Raw genomic sequence first — 20,809 nt, forward strand, 5'->3', positions numbered from 1 at the left:
TGATTGTTACTAGTGCGTCTTTGTGGATATGTGCTCCTGTGCATCAACAACGCACCACCGGAAACGTCGGTAAACGCAGTGGGGTCGTTTTGGAAAGCTGTCCATCATCCTGGTAAGAGGCGGGAATTCCAATACCTACTACGAGTGTAGACGGGGGCGTGGTTCAGCGGGCGGAGCTTACAGGTGCTTTATAAAGGGAGAACCTTCAACTCTGTTTCTCCAGGAGAGGAGGATAGAAACCGCGCGTCACAGTCAGATACAGATTACGCTCCAGTACATCATCAATTCCCCTCCAGGAAGAATTCTAGATTGTTTTCTGCTTTGGAATCTGAGCGCACAGCCTTGCTTTATCTTTGCCAAGCCCAAGAATTAGGGTGGCTTGTCCTTTCCAGCAGCTGGGCTTCAACTGGGGCACCTGCTACGTTTATATTTGTAAGTGCTTCCTGTTGAGGTTTAGTGGCTGGAAAATGAGCATCGTGGCCTAACCAACCGGAGTATTTTCTACGAGTAAGTCAGTAAGCGTTACCGAGCAGGTTTTATATGCCCTGTTTATATTGTACATTGAGGCTACGTGATGGACCAAGGGAGAAACGTCTCCAGCAACCGTGTGTGCCTTTGGCAATGAGATTGTTACTAGTGCGTCTTTGTGGATATGTGCTCCTGCGCATCAACAACGCACCACCGGAATCGTCGGTAAACGCAGTGGGGTCGTTTAGGAAAGCTGTCCATCATCCTGGTAAAAGGCAGGAATTCTTTTACCTACTACGAGTGTAGACGGGGCGTGGCTCAGCGGGCGGAGCTTACAGGTGCTTTATAAAGGGAGAACCTTCAACTCTGTGTCTCCAGGAGATGCCGTAATCAACGATAGACTGAGGGACATAGACCGATCAATGACATACCACGTCTATTCTAAACAACTTAATCAAGTAAGGCACAATAGTCTACAGAATACACTGCACACTCCTGTTAGTAATATACAACGTTCATTGAGCACACTCTAATTTAAAAGTATTACATTTCCCCAAAATATTACTGGCTACGTTAAAAAAAAATTTTTTTTTAAACTTCAACCTAATTTACAATCTTCACTTACTTTATTTGGCAAAGACAATCTCTGTGTTAACGGCAACATAACCCTGCTCTGAGCTAACTGGGTTGGTTTCTGAGAAAGGAAACCTGGTTTACAAAACACAGAAGCAGCAGGTCAAAACCAAAAAGGCAAACAAGGTATATTTTTAGCTAGGACAGGAAATTTGTGAATAGACCATAATTGCAAACTGTGAAACACATAACTGCGTTTGCTGCAAAAACCTGTAATTTATAAACGTGTTAAAGAATCAGGAGAAAAAAAACAAAAACATTTTTTTTGAAATATAGAAAACACCACTTTCAGTACAACGAAGATACAATGTAAAGACGTTAATTTGCAGGCATTGCTGTTACTCTTCATTGGAAATAAATATATGGCAGTTTTATTCAATAAAAGTCTGGAGTGTTTTCCTTATGTCGTCCATTTTTAAGAGCTGCTTCACTGACTGATTAACACGTCGCAAGCATACACTTCTCATGATGAAAATAGAACTGCATCATGCATCTTGGTATCAATGTCTGCTGTTGCCTTCGTGGGGAAAAAAACCTTGTGAAAATAACTTGTGTAATCACCTTACGAAAAAAAAGGAAACACCACTTATATTTCATTCCAGAGAACCTAACGATGAAGTGAGTTTTGCTGGAACTGCGCGCCGTGTAGTGCTGGCAAGTTGCGTGCACACCAGAAGACTTCTGTGTTTTGATGGTCATTGTTTCCATTACATTATTGACGTCACGTAGTTCAGGTCAAAGTTTCAGTCAACTCCTAGGTTGTGTTAGCCAAAATATAATAAACGCAGATTGTACATTAGGCTTACGCTTTCAGCCTAAAAATGTTTTGCAATCGCTGAAGCACACATAGTGAAACTAGAGGTAATATGCCTACACCTTGCTATGTATTGTCCAGAGAATAAAGAAATCTTAGGACTTACCCAGCCCCTCTTACATCATCCTAATTGGTAGCAGGAGTTTGTGGGAGCCCCAATGTAACCAGTAGAACCTACTATAAAGACCACTCTAATGAAATCACGATTGCTTCTTCTCTAATCATAAACAGACACATAGGACACTGGCACTCTGTACATTGCCCTTGCTCTGCCATTGTTCAAACTATTAGCAGCACTTTACAAACCATGCAACTCACAGAGATAATACACATCTCCAAACCTTACACCTAACGAAACCGAAGACCCAACTATCCAGACATAGCAAAGTGCCTCAAATTAGAACCGGTCAATTATGAATTTAAAAAACAGAATCAAACTGATATTTGCTAATAATGTAATCCACCAAAGGACAAACTACTACACACCATCATCGTCAAATGGAAAAAAATTATACCATATTGCATCTTCTCACAGATGGCAACAATCAATACTCACACTGCCTGCTATCTCAAAAAGCTTCTCATCCCACTATATTCCTAAACTCCTGCATGAACTGATCTTAAACTATATTTACTGATTCTCTCTCCTTCCTTTCTACTGAATGATCCTCCCTTTAGATCTCTATCTTTTGGATGCCCTATTGTCCCTGTGTGTAGCCTACTGTGTTGCATGTATTTCTGTCTCACTCTCTCCTGTATGTCTGCAAATTTGCCATACCTTCCCTCACAAACTGCAAACTCTCCTTAAGTGTAATAATCCCTTGCAATCTAACAACATCAAATATCCTCTAGCCAATATGTTCAGTACACTTTCTTTTTACATGTGCTAATCGTAATCTTATCTAACTCCTATTAACTTAATCTACTACAACGAAACACGATGAAGTGCATGAAAGTTTCCTAAGAGCAGTAGGGTAAGCCCAATAGTCAACAGTAACTATTGACAACTGGAATAACCACTAACCTTAGGTTCCGGAGCAGCATGCTACCCGCCATAAAGTGCTTCCACACTTCAACAGGGGTAGTAAGCCTTATATGAGTAAATTTTCAAAACAGAACACTACACTCTCAAACTTGAGGTAGACCTTGAACCCAAGGTCCTTCTTCCACTCTCGCATGGCACTCTTGAGCCACAACAACAATATTATGATCAAGAAATAACAGGGGTCTAGCCCATGACACTCACAATGGGTTATAGTGCCAAAGGTATTTTCATTTGCATATGAGGCTGAACATATATCAATAAATTGCCCCCAGCATACATAAGTGAGGTTCTATTAAAGAATGAAGAGTGACCATTTCTAATGATATCTCCAACTCAAATACCTAAAGTTGGATCCTGGAGTGCTTTTATCTTCTTGCAGAAATAGAAAGGCACCTTCAATGAAGTGAAATGGACAGATCATGTCCAAATAGCCACAGAGAAATGGTAATGTATCCTACTCCAAGAGTGGCTGATCCAATCATGAGTAACAGAGACCATGGGCTCTCTAAGGAAGTCCAGGATTCACCTGTTTTAAAGATATGATTTATATAACCATTACATAGCCTCAAGAACAGGGAGAACATAACCGTCCAGCCCAATCAGAAAAGCAGATGAATTGCAATACAAAGTAGAAACTCTGACTTTAAGGGATTCTTGCCTTCTGACACAAGATGGGCTATTCATTATTCACCACAGCCAATATACTGTTAGTAAAGGGCAAATTACACATATCTGGCTAGTATAAAGGTCATTATTACAATTTCTAAACACCATGAATAATATTGGCAAGCAAATGTCACCTAGGAGTTTCATGACCATACAAAGGACCTCAGCCTTTGGGCTTATTCCTCCACATAGCAAGAAATTAGTTGCTATCTTGTGATATCCTTATAATGTACTTTATCCCATGCATTACCAATGTGTTACAAGGTCAGAAGGTATAATTATAGGGAGATTTTACCCTTCCAATTATTACCTAGGCATTGGTGTTCTTAGAATCTAATTACATTTTTTCCTAGGATCAAAGATCTGTGGCATTCCACTTCACATTTCATGCTTGTAGTGGTGTTTGCGTCTTCTTCATGCAGTGAGTAACTGCTTTTGGGCATTTGCTCTGTTCGGAGTAAGGAGGTAAGTTAATTCTCAATTTCTGCTTCCAGCATTCTATCAAAATGTCTGTAACTCTTTCAGTATGTCCTTTTGTTGTTCTCCTAAGTGTACAACCATGATGAGATATTCTGGTATAATTTTACTAGAAACTCTCATGCTCTGTTGTACCTTTCATTACTGAATTTTGTTGCAATGTGAGCAAGGAGGAATGTCATTGTTCAGGGATTTCATAATGCTTAATGGACACATGCACATGCCATTCTCAATGATAAATATTTTCTAATTCTCAGCTGCCGGCAAGATGTTGTTAACTATGCCCATAAATAAGTGTTTATCTTCTTGCCAAAGCCCTATAAGTAGGTGCCTATCTATTCACATGCCGAAAGGCCTACCACAATGACAATATTCGCTAATGCCTCTCTAAGTCTGAGTGGCTCAGGCAACAGAAGTTGAGTTAACAACAATTTTTGGGATAGGACTGGGCAGAAGCTTGTTTAAGGGTAGTTAGCGATCATTGCTGAGAAATGTTCAAGCTATTGGCATCAACAAGACTTAATAAAGGTGTTCTATATCATGAAAAGAAGGTGGAAAATCACATGCATCATTGACCTTTGATCTGTCTTGTGCTTTTTCATTAATATGTGATCATTCATAGGAGCCGGATAGTAATTTAAGGTTGTTAGTGGATGATTCAATCTTCTACAATATTGATACAGAAGATGAACTGGATTACAGATACTATTTTTTTTAAAGAAGTATTGATTTTTGAGTGTGTTAATAACGAAGTCAGCCAAGACAAAAACAAAATGCAGATATTCAATTCATATAAACACGGCATTGTTATATGGAAGAAAACCAAGTGAAAAATGAATGTCATTAAGAATACAGTGTGATGGGCAATTGGGTGAGTAGAAGGAATTTAAGAGTTCATAGCAAGACAGTACTAGAAGAGAAACTGAAGATAGGCTACCATTTTTTTTAATGTTTGTTGAATTTTCCACAGAGTATTTTGTGCTGTTCAGTCGACATTCTTAGAAGAACATAACATGACTTTTAATAGTATAACTATAAGATAATAAAATGGTACATGAGTTATATAGCAAGCTATAAACCAGTGACTCACTGATGCAACAATGACTACAGCAAAGGAAGGGAACGCATGGTAATAAGATATAAGTATTGATAGGGAAAAAGTACTTCTTGTCCCAAAGTTCAGAATATAAAACTATAGCAACAAGCACACTCAGAAGCAATATTACAGAATATGTTTGTATAAAAGAAAATCACAAAACTGATGTGGTTGACGCAAATATATGACAGAAAGAATTGAGTACAAAGGCTAAGTGCCAAGCTTAAACTGTGCAACTGTGATATAGATCAATCATCAAATTCAGAACCACTTGACTATTAATTTTGGTCACAGAAATATATACCATGGCTAAACAATTGGAGATCCTATCTTATATCTTTGCAAGGTCTGCCTGGCTGAATAATGCTCTTGCACTACTGCAATGCAACATGTAAACTCAAAAAAAGACTTAAGGTAATGACTATGGAATTAAGGAAAATGAAAGAAAATGAATTAGTGAAATCAGAAAAGGCTAAGCAACATTCAAGGAGATGGATGCAAGAAATAAGACAGCAGAAGGAGCAATTTTAAGAATGTGATATCAACAAAGGTGAAATATAAGCGTCAGATCATGGTGAAAAATTAGCAAAGAGTTTTAAATATTAGTTTGTGTATCATTCATCTCTGTCATTCTTAATGTGACTAAACTGCACATAAATTCGCAAAGGAAATTCACTGAATTGTCAAGAGATAAAACAGCATTTCTGTTACTTGACTTAAAGAACAAGGATAGAGGTGCAAGGGCTAAATATGTGAAGAACTGAGAAAAAATGGATTGTGCACAGGCTAATATATAAAAGAGGGTACAGTGTCACTTAGGTGTACTGTCAAAAAGTGTGCAACCACATGTGCAACTAGTCTTTTTTGGGTACAATTTCCCAGTATCACTCTATGAAGGTTTGCTGTCTGACAATGCAGGCTCAAACTTTAGGAGTGATTGCACCTACTTTCAAAAGGTGTACACTTTCTCAAAAAAGGGAATTGAGGAAGTCTGTAAATGGAACGGTGTATGTAGCTTGCTCCTACGTGTAGCCTGCTGTCGGAGGACTCTTCTGTAATATGGATCAGAGTTGTCTTGCAGGGATCTGGGTAACCACTGCTTCTCCAATGACCCATCAGACAGGCACAGTTTGTTTATACTACAATTCATATTCACTTGTGGCTCCTAGATATAAGACGACAGAATATCCTTCCATTAAGATCGACAAACAAACAAATTCGACACCAGCTCGCCTCTATTTTTCTTAAGTAGTGACCTCAACATCTTGTCTAAGGAGAAGGAAGAGGACGAGCATAGTTTAGCAGAGTAGATTAAAATGCTAGAAGCGTAAGTGAAGACACATTGAAAAGCAACTGTTCTGCGTTTTTAAATATAGAAATCAAAACACTTCTGCACACCTTTATCAGAAAACATACAAAGGCTTTCTTTCCCTAAGGTGGGCGATTTATATTTGGTCTCACCCCAACCTGTCGGTCAACCTTTGGATAGAATGTAGCCTATATTCACAAGTAAGATAAAAAAGTAGCGCAGCTACTGAAATAAACTGTTAGTCTTATTTAAAAAGTGCACGCTCTCGGCGATCTGCAAAAACCTCCACAAATGCAATTCTTACTGTAAACAGATGATGCCAGTCCCGGATTAATGTTCATCTACAACAGCAAGCAGTGTATCCTAATCCAATTTCCATTGCTGTTTTGATATGAAGACACGGTCACACTTCACTGAGGAATTTTGCAGATAATGACTCACTTACAGGAAATGCTATTAGTCATGTGGCATATTCTCTCTCTCAGTCACTCCCCTGGAATGGATTCATTAGCACGTGTATAACCGAGACGCCAAGCTAGCATGATACAATCAGTTACATTTTAGGCAAGACTTTTCCACTGTCAGAAAAGACAAGGAGCTATGAGTCATCACAGTGGAACTCAACATCTGTGCAACTGAAAGCACAGTAATGACTATAAGCCACTGGTCTAACACTAAGAAACTTACTGATTTTAAAAATTGCCAGCATCCAGTCATGATTTACGTGCATTAAAACAGAACAGTTACTTAAATTATTTTTGGTCCAGGACTTAAAACCTTGAATAATTAAATCTTAACGGAATTCCCCAAAAGAAGGAAATGTATGGTAATGCTATTGGCATTACTGATTTAAAGGGTCATTACGAGTCTAGACTCGTGGATGGCAGTCAGGCAGCCACAAATGTGGCAGTCCGACTGTCACATTACAACCCTGGCGGTCGGGCCGGCAGGGAACCACCAGCTCCGTGGTTTGGAGGTGGTGGCAGTCCTAATCTGTCATGGTAGTTCTGACCTGCAAACTGCGAACGCCTTGTCCGCCAGCAGTTTCATGGCCGTACCGCCGCCATGAAAATGCTGGCAGAAAATGGGTTCAGGGGGACTCAGGGGGGCCCAGCACTGCACATGCACTTGGCATGAGCAGTGCAGGGGCCCCCCTGCCTAGCACCATCGCGATGTTCACTGCCTGCTTTGAGGACAGTGAACATTGTGAGGGTGCTGGTTCACCCTGCAAGCTACAGCAATGCAACTGGCTTGATTACGAGCCGGAGACGATGCTGTAGCCTATTTCCCACTAGGCTAGCGCGAGGAAACTTAGGTTTCCGCCCACTAAGCTTGCGGAAGACTCTTACTAACTCCAGTGGGGAGGTCACCACGTAGGTAGCAGCCACCCTGTAGGGAGTTTGGCAGATGGAGTTTTCCGTCCGCCAAACTCAAAATCGGGCCCTTAGTGTGTATGCCTTATAATATAGCCCAGAGGGGGTGTTGGCTCTGTCAAAAAATAATCCCTGGCCACTGGTTAATTTAAAACATAAACCATACCTACACCATGCGACTGTGCAAGGCTGAGCTCATAAACATTCTGCAAATTACCCCTACATAGGTGAGCTAAGTTACAAATTAAACTGGAACTTGATGTACTGCGTGATAATAGGAGAAGGGACCAGGAGTGTAAAGTTGAAATTCGCATCAATACCAGGAAATCATTCCCCATGATTGGAAAAAACTCTCCCCCATTGAAAATATTCAAAAAATTCTAGATCAGTGGTGGCTTTTCACATTTTGAAGAGTGGCAGCGCCATTGCTGCCAATGTGAGGTGTACATTCATATGCTCAAAAGATGCAACAGGTGGTAGATGCATACACATTTTAAAATTATAGTAATGTGTTGCTCCAAATGATATCCTTTACATTAAACTTTAATTGTTTTTCACAGATAAAGCAAACTGTAGGACAGCATAGTAGTTTAAGATAACTTTTTCTTTAATAAAGCCCAAATAATCATCAAAAGAAGTTATCATGGTGCTGAGTCAAAACCAGTGCTGAGACCCTATGGATAGTAACATGGTTAATTCAGTGATGGGTGAAGGAACCTGATTCATCTTTAGAGGCTTTCTGGAACATTAGAAGAGAAAACAAACTGAAACAAAATCAGAAGAGAACTGCAATGAACAGCTGTTGCCAAAATGTTCCACCACCTATGGAGGAGCAACTGAACATAGGCACTTGCACAAGAAAAGAATCCTTCAACCGTAAGCAACGCTTAGGCTTGTAAAAGAAAGCTGTGGCACAGGAATAGGTGGAGGATGAAAGCACTATTTACAGACCAGACAAAGATTTAAACACACTATGGGCTAGATTTATGAAAAGGGTCACATCATGGCATGATGCGCCACTTGTCTTGCGCCTCCTTATGCCCGTGTTTTTGATACGGTACACCATGGCGGATGTTAGGGAACTAGCATCAAAACTTTTGATGATAGTTTGGCGCTTTGCAGGATAAGCGCCAAAAATGTTGACACTAATCCTGCAAAGTAAAAGGAGGCCCATTTGGCAGATTCCACTGCACCATTTTTCTGGGCCTCCTAACGCCGGAACACCCCCCTTTCATACATTATGCCTGGTGCATGCATAATGTGGCGCAAGGGTTCACAAATATTGTAAATATGGCACAGCATTTTTGCCAATCTAACGCCACATTAGCGTGAAAAAATTACGCTAATTTGGTACAAGGTGGCGCTAGGGGCTTCTTAAATTTGGCCCTATGTGTCACAGGCAACCAATGTAAACAAGCTAAGGGAAGAGAGACATGCTTAGTTCTCTTAAGTCTCAGTGGAAGCCTACCACTGAATTCAGAACAAGTATGCACTGCATAGGCCAGCAACTTAGGGCATACTATACTGCAAAAGTCTATGCGGCCAGCGAGAAAAGCTTTCTGAATTTAAACCACCCTGATACTTTCCAGGAAGGAGCAGATGTGGATAAACGTTTTCTTGAAAAGTTTTGCAAAGATTCATCAGGCTGCATTATTAGCAAAAGAAGTTATTAACAAAACAAAAAAGCACCCCCTATGAAAACTGTGACTTACATATAGCTACACAGTGGCAATATAGGTCAGAGTTTCTTTTGGTTTTTATTTTCGTTAATAATTTTGGTGCCATTTAACAAATCTGCACGACAGAGTAAAAAAAAAGTTCATCTACCTCGGCTCCATCGTGGAAAGTTTTGCACTGATCCGTCAAGACAGGCCAAGAAAAAGGGGGGGATCCCAAAATATTCATTTCCCAGATCAATTCCGATAGGATACTTTGCTCTAAGCCAGAGAAAAAAATGGCAGAATGGAATTACACCTAACTTTAGAAATTTGGATATTGTGTTCAGCCATTTTCTAGAAATTACCACTTAAAGAGAAGCTCTGGTTGAGCTTTAAGGAGTTAAAAAGATATGTATTTCTGGATGGTTGTTCCTGTAGAAGTATGCACTGCACAAAATAAAAAAATGGGGCCATCTGGTTGGTCCAGGGAGATTTTCCTCCTTTTGTCTATTTCAGTACCAAGTTATCAGTCCCAGTCTAGCAGTTTTAAGCAGTCTAATTAGATGGCCGCTACTGAGAAGAAAATGTTGTGATCACCATTACAGGACTTGGATATTCAGTTCCCATGTCCTCAAACAGTTCTGAAAAAAGAATATATGGGGGCAGAGTAGGAACACAATGACCCCAGACACGTTTTGGGGCAAACTAGAGAGAACCCTCCCCTCTAGAGGCCAAACTTAAATTTAAAAAATGTGTTCCTGGTACCACAGTATGCCCACAAGCCCCATCGCTACTGCCCTCCTGTGAGATACTAGGGTCACCTGCGGGAACCACTACACAAGATTATATTGTCAAAACAATTATGGATTTTCCTCTTATGGCCTAAACTCCCATTCTGGGATAAACATCTGCTAATCAATTAATCAAAAGTGAATACCTAGTATTAAATCCAACTGACATTCTTTTCATATTGTTCTGGTCTGCAAATATGATAAATAAAAAATACATGTAAATTTCTGATTTGGGTTGGCATATTGAGTCTTTAGTGCTGGGGGGCGAGGGGGTCTAGCACATGACAACTGTGGCTCTTGGAAAATCTAGAGAATGTATCCCCATGTTACTGCAGTACCATGAAAGCTTCCCTGAGGAAGCTTGCAGAGAGTTGTGATACCATGTCTCCAGACTTTTGAGGTAAAAAACTTCAAAAAGAAAAATGAGGCCAAAAGTAAGGATTGGTCTCTTGTGAATGACTGGGCACCCACATTGGGGTTCAGTTCAGGGACTGTCCACCGACCCATGGCTAACAACTCCCCCTTGGCACATGACCCATTGGTGTACACAGCAAGGGTGAGGGGGGTGGACAGCCACAGCATGGTTCCAAAAACATCAATGTCTGAGGTTCAGCAAGAAGTTGGTCATGGTGGGGTTGGCCAGGCCCTGCAACCAACCCCCCAACAATGAGGGCTGCGGGGTTGGCTGGAGGGGGCTGGAGTGGGTTGGGTGTATGCTCAACTTGTATATGTGAAAACATAACTCACTGAAATTCACCAAAAAAAGTAAGGATAAATTGACATTATAGTTGACATGGTAATAAGATCCTAGGTTACGTTAAAAGCTAAAAATATATATTCACTGAAAAAAAAATAAAGTGAAGAAATAATTAGGTGTTGAACTGCGATATCAACGATAATGTAAAAACCAAATAACTCATGAAATTCGTCAGAAATAGTTTACTGAGCCAACTATAACTTGTGCCCCCGCCATGCACTGCTTAGTACCTCACATATTACATCAATCATGACAAGCAGAATGACATTATTAATATCATCACTGATGACATTTGAAATGACATTGATAACATCCATATGGTTTGTGGATTTGAGGCAATTCAACATGATACACCTGTGGCCATTTTTCTATCTACCTTAACAGTGTTACTCTCTAAGACTTCATATCACCTGCAATTTTAAGCCATATACCAAGCAATTTTAAGTCACATCAAGATGTGCATTTGCCACTGAAAAGACACCTTCTGTCAGCGTCTATGGACAACCCACCATAGTTTATTATAATACACTACAAACACTCCTGTGATGGGCATAAAGTCACAAAACGTTAGAGCCTGGATTACAATGCCAGTGTTAGATAACTGTGGGACTTCATTATATTCCATATTATTCCACAATATGCACCTCCTCAAAATGTTCAAAGAAGTTCAACTTAGGTGGTTCAGTAAACATTAACTGGTGAATGTCAGTGATTTATTTGGTTTTTAATGGTTTTTAAACGTCAGTTTTTATCCATTTCCAACAATTACCTATAATGCTACCTTAACCTTGTTTTTTTTCCAATTTCAACCATTACAGATATGCATATGTGATTCAGTTTCATTTACATTCTTGCTATATGTTTATACATTAAGGGGGTCATTCTGACTCCCGCCGGCCGCGGTAACCGCAGGGCCGGCGGGAGCCGCCAGAATACCGCTGCGCGGTCATAAGACCGCCGCAGGTATTCTGGGTTTCCCGCTGGGGTGGAAGGGGTGCGACGGGTGCAGTTTCACCCGTCGCGATTTTCAGTGTCTGCATGGCAGACACTGAAAATCTTGGTGGGGCCCTGTTACGGGGGCCCCTGCAGTGCCCATGCCCCACGACACCCCATACCGCCATCCTGTTCCTGGCGGCCAAAACCGCCAGGAACAGGATGGCGGTATGGGGGTCGGAATCCCCATGGCGACGCAGCAAGCTGAGCCGCCATGGAGGATTCCCCAGGGCAGCGGAAAACCGGTGGTACACCGCTGGTTTTCCGTTTCTGACCGCGGCGAATGCCCTTGGGAGCACCGCCAGCCTGTTGGCGGTGCTCCCGCGGTCCCCGGCCCTGGCGGTCCATGACCGCCAGGGTCGGAATGACCGCCTAAATGACAAATAATAGTGTATTCAATGTAGTTTATGAAATAAATGTCTCCAAAGGACCCTTATTGTAAGACAAAGATCATATTTAGGGGAAACTGGCATTGCGCATATTAAACAGCCATTCATAAACACATATCAGGCAATATTGAAACATATACATATATAAATGATTACATATGTCATAACTTCTAACACTTATGTCTATACTGGCATTTTCATTTTCAAGAAAACTTTATCTTCCTGTCGTAGTCCTCACATCATAAGAGAGAGGTAGGTAAGTATTTTTACTTTTATTTACTTTGTTAATCAGAAATAAACAAAAGAAAAATGGAATGAATCCAGTCAGTATGAATCACTGTCTATGTGGTAAATGGAGGAGCTAAAGGTGCATGTTAACCAAACTAACTGCTAAGGGCACAATCCAGAACAGCAGTGCACATAAGTAACACTCTCATTCATTCATCAAAATACATACAAGCAGGGGCAATATAAGGATTTGGGGGTCGCTGAGCCAAACTTATTATGTTTGGTGAAAATGCGAATTTAGAAACCATTTCAGATCACTCATGCTTCTAGGATAGTCTCCAGGCAGGGCCAATTTAAGAATTATTGGGGAACTCTATTTAAACCATAATAAGTGATAAAGATTATACATCTTCAATATCCAACTCCCCACATAAATTTCTTGGTAATGAAGGTCAGACTTGAACATCATTTAAGTTACAAAGCAGAAAGGTATGAACATTATTTTATTTGTAATCCATGCAAAAATGTATGGTGCATTGCAGTATGTTTTAGTAACTTGTTTTTTATGCTTGCTGTGTTCATTTTGTAAACATCCAAGTGTTCTTATTGTTTTGATGGAGACCTAGTTGTGGTCAGTACAGATGCCTCAGGCTTTGACTTTAGAAAACAAATCGTTCTTTATGTAGCTCAAGTCATACACATCGTGTTTGACTGCAAAGCAAGGTTCTAGGTAACACAGGTGTTAATATAGGCACAGGCTTGACACAAGAAAACTCTCCCCATTGTTACACCTGTAAAGGTTATAGGTTCAGGTATCACATTCTCCAGTTGCAGAGGTCTTCTAAACTTGGATAAACTCTCTCAGGTTACATAGATTGTACAAACTCAGGCATCATCCAGTAGACATTGTCCAAGTGCTACACAGGTCTCATGGATTTAAGCTTCGGACAGCAATTGTTTGACTTCGATATTGGACCGCAATGATTTCACTCAAATTACAAATATCTTACAAACTCAGTCCTTTGACAGCTTGGCTACACTTATGTTACTTTGATATTACATGCTTAAGCATCTGATAGAAAACTATCCCTTTGGCTACTCAGATATAACAGGCTCAGACCACTGACAGCAAATTAAATAAGTAAATAAATATAATGGCTCAGACACCAGGCATGTAACCTATATCTTAGTTACATAAATCTCAATAACTCAGACTGAAGTGTACCATGTTACACAGATCTCACTGACTGAAGCATCAGATGACCAAGGTAGATCTCAAGCTTCAAATGTCTCATTATAAAATCCAAAACATAACCAGGCACTACCTTGTTTCTGACTAATGTGCTTTAGTCTCCAAACTGGTAGTGGAGACTTCCCCCTACTTGTGAACAATTACTAGGAATAACTGTACACTTGTAATCCTGTTCTAGTCTGGAAACATTATACTTTAAATGTACACTTAGAAGTGGTGAATATTTACACGCAACAATGGTGATTAGCAAAAACGTGTAATGTAAAGTTACTGCCAGGTGCATCGGTAAGTACAAACGAGTAGATCTACACATGCAAATTTATATTACTGAATTAGGCTCCATACGTGTAAAGTACTGTACTTATGTAGCTTTCTATAGTAACATTTATCATTTATTGATTATACAATACACACCTTGAACAATATGTTGCCCATTTCAGTGGTATTCATTTTATTAACATCCAAAAACAAACGTGTCTGTTAAAACCTGCATAGATTCAAACGTCCACATCTCACAGGTTGCATGCAAAAGCTAGCTAGTAGTGGTCTACAGTAACTGAGCTGTTTCATCAGGGTTTAGGTTATGTGACCTGCATGTTTCAAAAGTACCTCTGAAACGAGCACCATAATCCACAGAGCGATGTTGCTAGGACCTGAACTGGTGATGTTCAAGTTACATGCAGGCCTTTGCAGCAAACACATTAACTCTCTAAGATATTTAATGAGGATTCTTATTTGTGATCATCTAATTACACACAGAACTCAGCAGTAAGTGAAGTAACCATTTCAGGTACCTTACCAATATGTTGACCCACAACTATATCATTGACACTGTGGTCCATATTTATCATTTCCTCATGCAACGCAGCACAGCAGGACAAGCAAGATAGCTTGCTATGTTGAATGAAAGGGAGAGGGCAGGAATGCACTATATTTACCATTGTATAGTGCATTCCTGTCCTCTCCTTGCACTGGTGCACTGAGTGCAGCCTAGCGCAGGGCAGGCACCCTTGCATCATGGTGTAAGAGTGCCTGCATGGTAGACAGGATAATTTTGTGCAGGAAGGTAAACCTTCTTGCACAAAAACAATCCTAAGAGGCAATTTTCTATTTCTAAGTGTTCTGCAGAAATAGAAAGAGGAAACAACAAGGACAGATAAAGGTATTTCACCTCATTGCACCGCTGGTGGGACTTTCATTGCATTAAACCAGATTTACCAGGTCATGCAGGGTGGCCTTGCATGGCTTGGTAAATCTGATTCTAGGTTTTGCGTTGCTCTAAGCCACCTCGAGTGGCACAAGGGTGATGCAAAGCAATGATCAATCTGCCCCTCAATGTCAAGGGCATGCTTCTACTCAGAACAGTGCAAGTTTCTGTTTCTCCTTTTCAATGAAATTCAACATCCCTCATTCATATACATAAAGCTAACTTGCAAAAGGTTTGAGTAGATGCTTAATACTAACACAAATACCAAAGGAGCTCTAAATGGAAGTGAGATGGCGCAGTCCCAATGGGCTCTGATAAGGTGACTAGAGATATTGCATTACAAGTCTGCACCAATCCTATTGGCTATGATAACAGACGCTGATCATGACACAGTAATTCATGTGTTAAATTGCCCGTCGACTTAACTAATCTACAGTTACAGCCAGGATTCAGGCTCTGTGGTCTTCATTAGAACAAGACTGAATGCACCCGGAGGAAACTCAGATAGAGTCACTGATGTGCAAACAAGACTAAAAAATGCACATGATCAATCTAAATTAAATATTCTCACCTCTGTCCAAGTGGAAACACATTGCACCATAACGGTCAAAAGAGAGAAAAATAATTAGAAACAAAGGGAGTGTGGTGCAAGTAAATAGCCACACAGCAATCCAAACATTCCTGCTCTGTTAAGCATGAACTTCCCAAATATATGCTGACAGTAGTCTAGTTATGCGTCGCTAGAGAGAAGCAAAAATAAAAAAATGGTATGATGTACATGACTATTGCAGGAGTGTGAGATGAAGTGTTAGTTATATAGATTTACTCCTTGACTATGCTGCAAAAACCATGTCCAAAAGATCCCCTCACAAGTCTACAGAACACAAAAAAAAACACAAAACAAATGGTTGAAAAAACACACAGTAGAAATAAAGCTTGCTTGAGGGAATACATATGGAATAAGTAGAGAAACATCTCTGTTGTACATTAATGTAAGTAATTAAAGAAATTAGTTGGAATGGGTAAGTGCAGGTGGACCAGGCCCTTTCTGCAGGGTCATTCCTGATTTTTGCCTTCCATTGCTGAACCAATTTATGTTGCCTTTTAGGACTCTGTGCACTTTAATCCTGCTAACTAGGGGGTAAAGTGCTTATGATCTACCTTCTAAAGATGGTAAAATGTGTATAAACCTGATTGGTCCATTTAATTTGCTTCTAGGACCCTAGTATATTCAACTCCATGTCCCCTGGGCCTGTAAATAAAATACTACTACTGGTCTGATATGCTCATTGTGCCACCTATTAAAGTAGCACTGTAAAACCTGTCTCATTCCAGCCACTGCAACCAGTAGTGAAGTTTTGCACTGCAATTTCGACCTGGCAAAATGAACCTTTTGCCAGGCTTAAAGCTTTTTTTAATACCTCTAAGTTAGCCCTAAGCTAGGTCTTAAAGGCTCACAGGGCAGGGTGCATGGTATTTAATAACTAGGACATGTAAAACACACTAAAGTCATTTTGAACTGTGGCAAAGCTACCGATCCCATAGACTAACACTAGGTTACTTTTTGACACCTAATAACCTCGGACTGGGAAAAGATTGTGAAATGTATCTTCCACTCATTTGATTTTTAATGTAAGATCCTCTTTAATGGTAAAGTCGGATTTTAATTACTATTCTGAAAACGCCACTTTCAAAAAGTTGGCATTTTTCTGCTTAAACCAAATGTGACTGTGCCAATGTCCAGGGTCACATGACTGTGAATGGCTCTCATGTGGTGTGTTATGTATTCCTTCTAGGCATGGTGACAAAAATGGTCTGAATGTAGAGAAAGTGGGTCTCTCTGACACGATGGTCAAAGAGGAAATGTGCCCTTCCTCGATTTTACTTCAAAGTACCCAGTCTACAGCACACACAAAATAACCTGACACCAGGCCTGCCCTTACCTATTCCCCCTAAACAGATGAAGCCAAACCCAGGGAACTGGCCAAAACTACTTTGGGAGTAGGCCAGGGATAGCAACCCCACACATAGATGCTAGCACTGAATATAAGAATAGCACCCTCAGAACCTCTCACACTACTGGACCTGTGGAAGACTGAAATGACAGACCACCCTGCTGCTGGAAAAGGAAGACTGGACCTGTTTGCCTTAAACCCAGATGTGACTCCAAGGGTCTGTTGGTTGACCTCCTGTTTGAAATACGGGGCATAGCAAGCTTCCAGATGCCTTTCATGCAACGGCTCAGCTGACCAACATCAACTGGATCTGCCCGAGCCAGGCTGCCTGCCTCTGCTGGAGTGGGTCCTTATGCCCAAGGGGTGCCCCCAGGTCCTAGATCCTTGGCTGGCATCAGAGTGTACTAATTTCCTGTCTTAAATTTGAACTCCAGGTAAAAACCAGAGATTTGGGGTTGTTCGTAACCGTGAGTGGAAGCTTCACATCAACAACAATCACAGCATCCTCCGCCAATGCAAAGTTTGAGAAATTAAACTCTTCAACAGGACAAACCTAGTCTATGTATCTGACCCGTGCTAAATTGCAGTCAGCCTGAACTTGTGACTTTCACCTAGTCCAACTTGGCCAGATGCCTACTAGTGGCACTTTGTGCTTGTTGGTGCTATTTTCATCTGAAACATGAACAATTAATAACTCCAGTTCTACATATTTGACGGTTTCTGTACCTAACTACCAGTGGGTTAAGGATGGGTTTATTTAGTGGATTTTGTGGTTCACCTTGACAAGGTTTGTGTTTATAATTTGGGTTGGGCCTCTAACATTCTCAACTAATAACCCATACTATTATAATAATCACAGTCATCCCCTGTGGTCACTCTAAAAAAGGTCTTGTGGCAGCTCATCTTGTTTTGGGCTTGGTATGGGGACACATGAAAGGGGTAGGTGAAAGGAAAGTTCACTGTGTGAGAAGTGGGTGTGGCTTGAAGAGGTGGGGCTATTTTGCCCAAAACAACCTGAGAGGCCCATCTGCCTCTGCCCCTTTCCCAAATCAATCTCTTCCTTTCTTCAAAAAATGTAAAACACAAATGGTTGCTGAGGTTTCTGCCAATGTACATGGGTGTTTTCAAACCCATTAATGTACATCAGCTGCTCAGAACATCCAAAGACAAGCTGGAAAGCAACTCTGTGCAGTGATTTGCAGCTCATCTTTCCTGCTTCTAGGTGATATTGGGTCCTCACTGAGTGATTGTGTGAAGGAAGCCAAAATTGCATGACACACAGTGGCACCATGTGAGTTGGAAGGTCTGATTATGTATGTGATCTCCAAGCATATATCATATAATGTATACAACAAATATGACATACTCATGACCCAATCAAATGCAGTTGGTGCTTATGAAATTGTAAGACATGGTTATGTCTATGCCACCCTGTCCACACATGAAAAGGGGATGACATGTTACTTTTAAGGAAGGTGATGCTACACAGGGTCAGTCAGAAAGGTAGTGAGGGGAGAGGTCAGTGTGAGTTTACAGATATGAAAAAGAACATATCACAACAGGATTGCTTGGTGCAAATAGTTGATGGCATGCAAATGATTGTCTAGTGCAAATATTGTTGTTTGCATATATTCGTTGTGGCCCTTCACACTTCTTTCCTAGCCATGTAACTTGATAGCACTTTATGCCACATCCAATGAATCTATGGGATGTCAATGTACTCTAGCATTCCACTCTCTGTGGGTTCATTAACACAAATGGCCTCCTCTTTCTGCAGACACCTAAGAACCACTCACCATACTCTAGTCTCTTCAGCACAGATGTGGTGAAAGTTGTCATCTTGACACAGACATTCCTGCTCTGCTACAGAAAGGTATTCACCTGCAATGAACTTCAGCTTCCATGTTCACACAAGAAGATACAGAGGCACACACACCATCTGTGTATGCCTACCTATGATTTCAGTCTCATTCTAATGGGTTAGCTGATAAAAAAACATACTTATTTCTGCCCAGGCCTACCTTCCACTGTGACCTGGTAATGAAATTACTGCATAGCACACAAATTGAGTAAGCTACAATGATATTACCAAGGATATGATTATTGTTCTTGCTTGCTCAAGACAATGCCTCAATTTTAGATAACCCCTAAATTGTCTACTTATCCTTCTCACTGGATAGAATGGCCTAATCTAAACCAGGTTCAATGATGAGAATGACTAATGCCTACCCCTTAGCCCCTTAAACAATTGCCTGCTAGAAGAATCCCTCACTCAACACTAACAATTATCTGTAAATGTTTTTTTTGTGCTTCCTTATTCATATTGGCCTTATATGACACCATCTTCGGAGGCTGCACCAAATTAATAATTATGTTGGGTGGCTAGTAGTAGTTTGCTGGCATAGATTTGTATACAGAGATGCTAAATTGTTGGTCTCTAACACAAGTGCCCTCTTTAGAAGGGCAGAATGTGCATGTCTACAGTTCATTGAGATCTTCTTTCCTGAAGGAGAATGGACAATACCCAAGTCGCAAGTAGATGGGGCGTTGATCACTATCAGTTCTGGCCAACAGCTATGTTTGTAGATGTTGAGATGGCTGATTGTTTGTTGCTGGTACTGGGCATAAATCATACCCTGGTGTTGGTCTGGACCTTGACATTAGCCCAGTAATGAAGGTACTTTGAGATGTTATTTTATGATTACTGTCATTGTTATTAAGGTTATGATAGGTGATAGTATCAACATCCATCTAATATGATTGATTATGGCATGAGGAACTCAGAAAACATTAATTGCAGTGATTGTAGTGGAATTGGTGATTTCTATGGATGTTCATGTTAGGGAGTGTACTTAATTGCATGTATCAAGGAATCCGTCTTTGCTTGGCATGAGTGCTTCAAGCATGAAAGAAAAATGACAGTATGATTGGGGCAGAATGGGCATCTTATTGGTGCAGAGCACCTGGGAGTTCCTCACGGATTGCTTCATGAATTGCCCTTGTACATTACTATTCATGTTTTAGCACAATATCCATGGCTTGTCGTAAATCTCTGACATACTCAGTAGGTGGCATATTTGTTATGACCAATACAAACAGGTTTGATTTCTGGCTTTGTCTTGCGCTCTAGGTAATGCATTCTGAGAAAGGAGAGGTGTAGGACAGCACTCTGCTATCACATGCTTTGACTGTGCAGTTTGGTAGGGATGTTGAGTGGCTGCACAAGTACTACACAGCAGTTCACTTGTTGGGCCTTTGTTGAGGAAACATCTGTGCCATATCATTTATGCTGTCATTCACTAAAATTATAGTTCAGCAGGATACAGAGTGTTGTCAAATTCAGTGGCATTTTATCTCTAGTGCCAGCCTGTGTTGCTGTGTAATTGCTTTTCATATCTGTGTTTCTATCAGTGATGCAAATCCGTAGTCTGGGACCGAGGAAGCACACCTATTTATCTCATCTGTTCATTACTGTAAGAGATGTAAGTAGAGACTCTGATCTACTTTCAGGAACACTTTTGTGACTTAGACCTACTAATTTTAAGGGCGAGACAAGGAGAAGGAGCGAAGGAGGAGGAGGGAAGGGCTTGAGGTTGTGAAAAAGAGGAAAGTGAGAGAGCTTTGTTGATGAGAAAGGCCTTGTTCCATCATGTATTAATTAGATGTGTGTCTGCCTGTTAGTTTTTTGTGAATGCGGA

At 40.6% G+C, this 20,809-nt stretch overlaps 1 protein-coding gene across 3 annotated transcripts in view; it reads right to left on the bottom strand.

Annotated features, from left to right (window-relative positions):
* Nucleotides 1-20,809, bottom strand: part of MDFIC (MyoD family inhibitor domain containing) — a 183,131-nt gene that overhangs the window by 134,461 nt on the left and 27,861 nt on the right. The window contains exon 1 of one of the 3 annotated variants that reach the window (XM_069228940.1): nucleotides 6,813-6,892. The exons of the other annotated variants lie outside the window; for them this stretch is intronic. Within the exon in view, the coding sequence (XP_069085041.1) occupies nucleotides 6,813-6,849 (37 nt within the window). The 5' untranslated portion in view covers nucleotides 6,850-6,892. Of the gene's footprint in view, nucleotides 1-6,812; nucleotides 6,893-20,809 lie in introns of those variants that run through there. 3 annotated transcript variants of the gene reach the window in all.

Source organism: Pleurodeles waltl, chromosome 4_1 (genome assembly GCF_031143425.1).
Source record: "Pleurodeles waltl isolate 20211129_DDA chromosome 4_1, aPleWal1.hap1.20221129, whole genome shotgun sequence".
Classification (NCBI taxonomy): Eukaryota; Metazoa; Chordata; class Amphibia; order Caudata; family Salamandridae; genus Pleurodeles; species Pleurodeles waltl.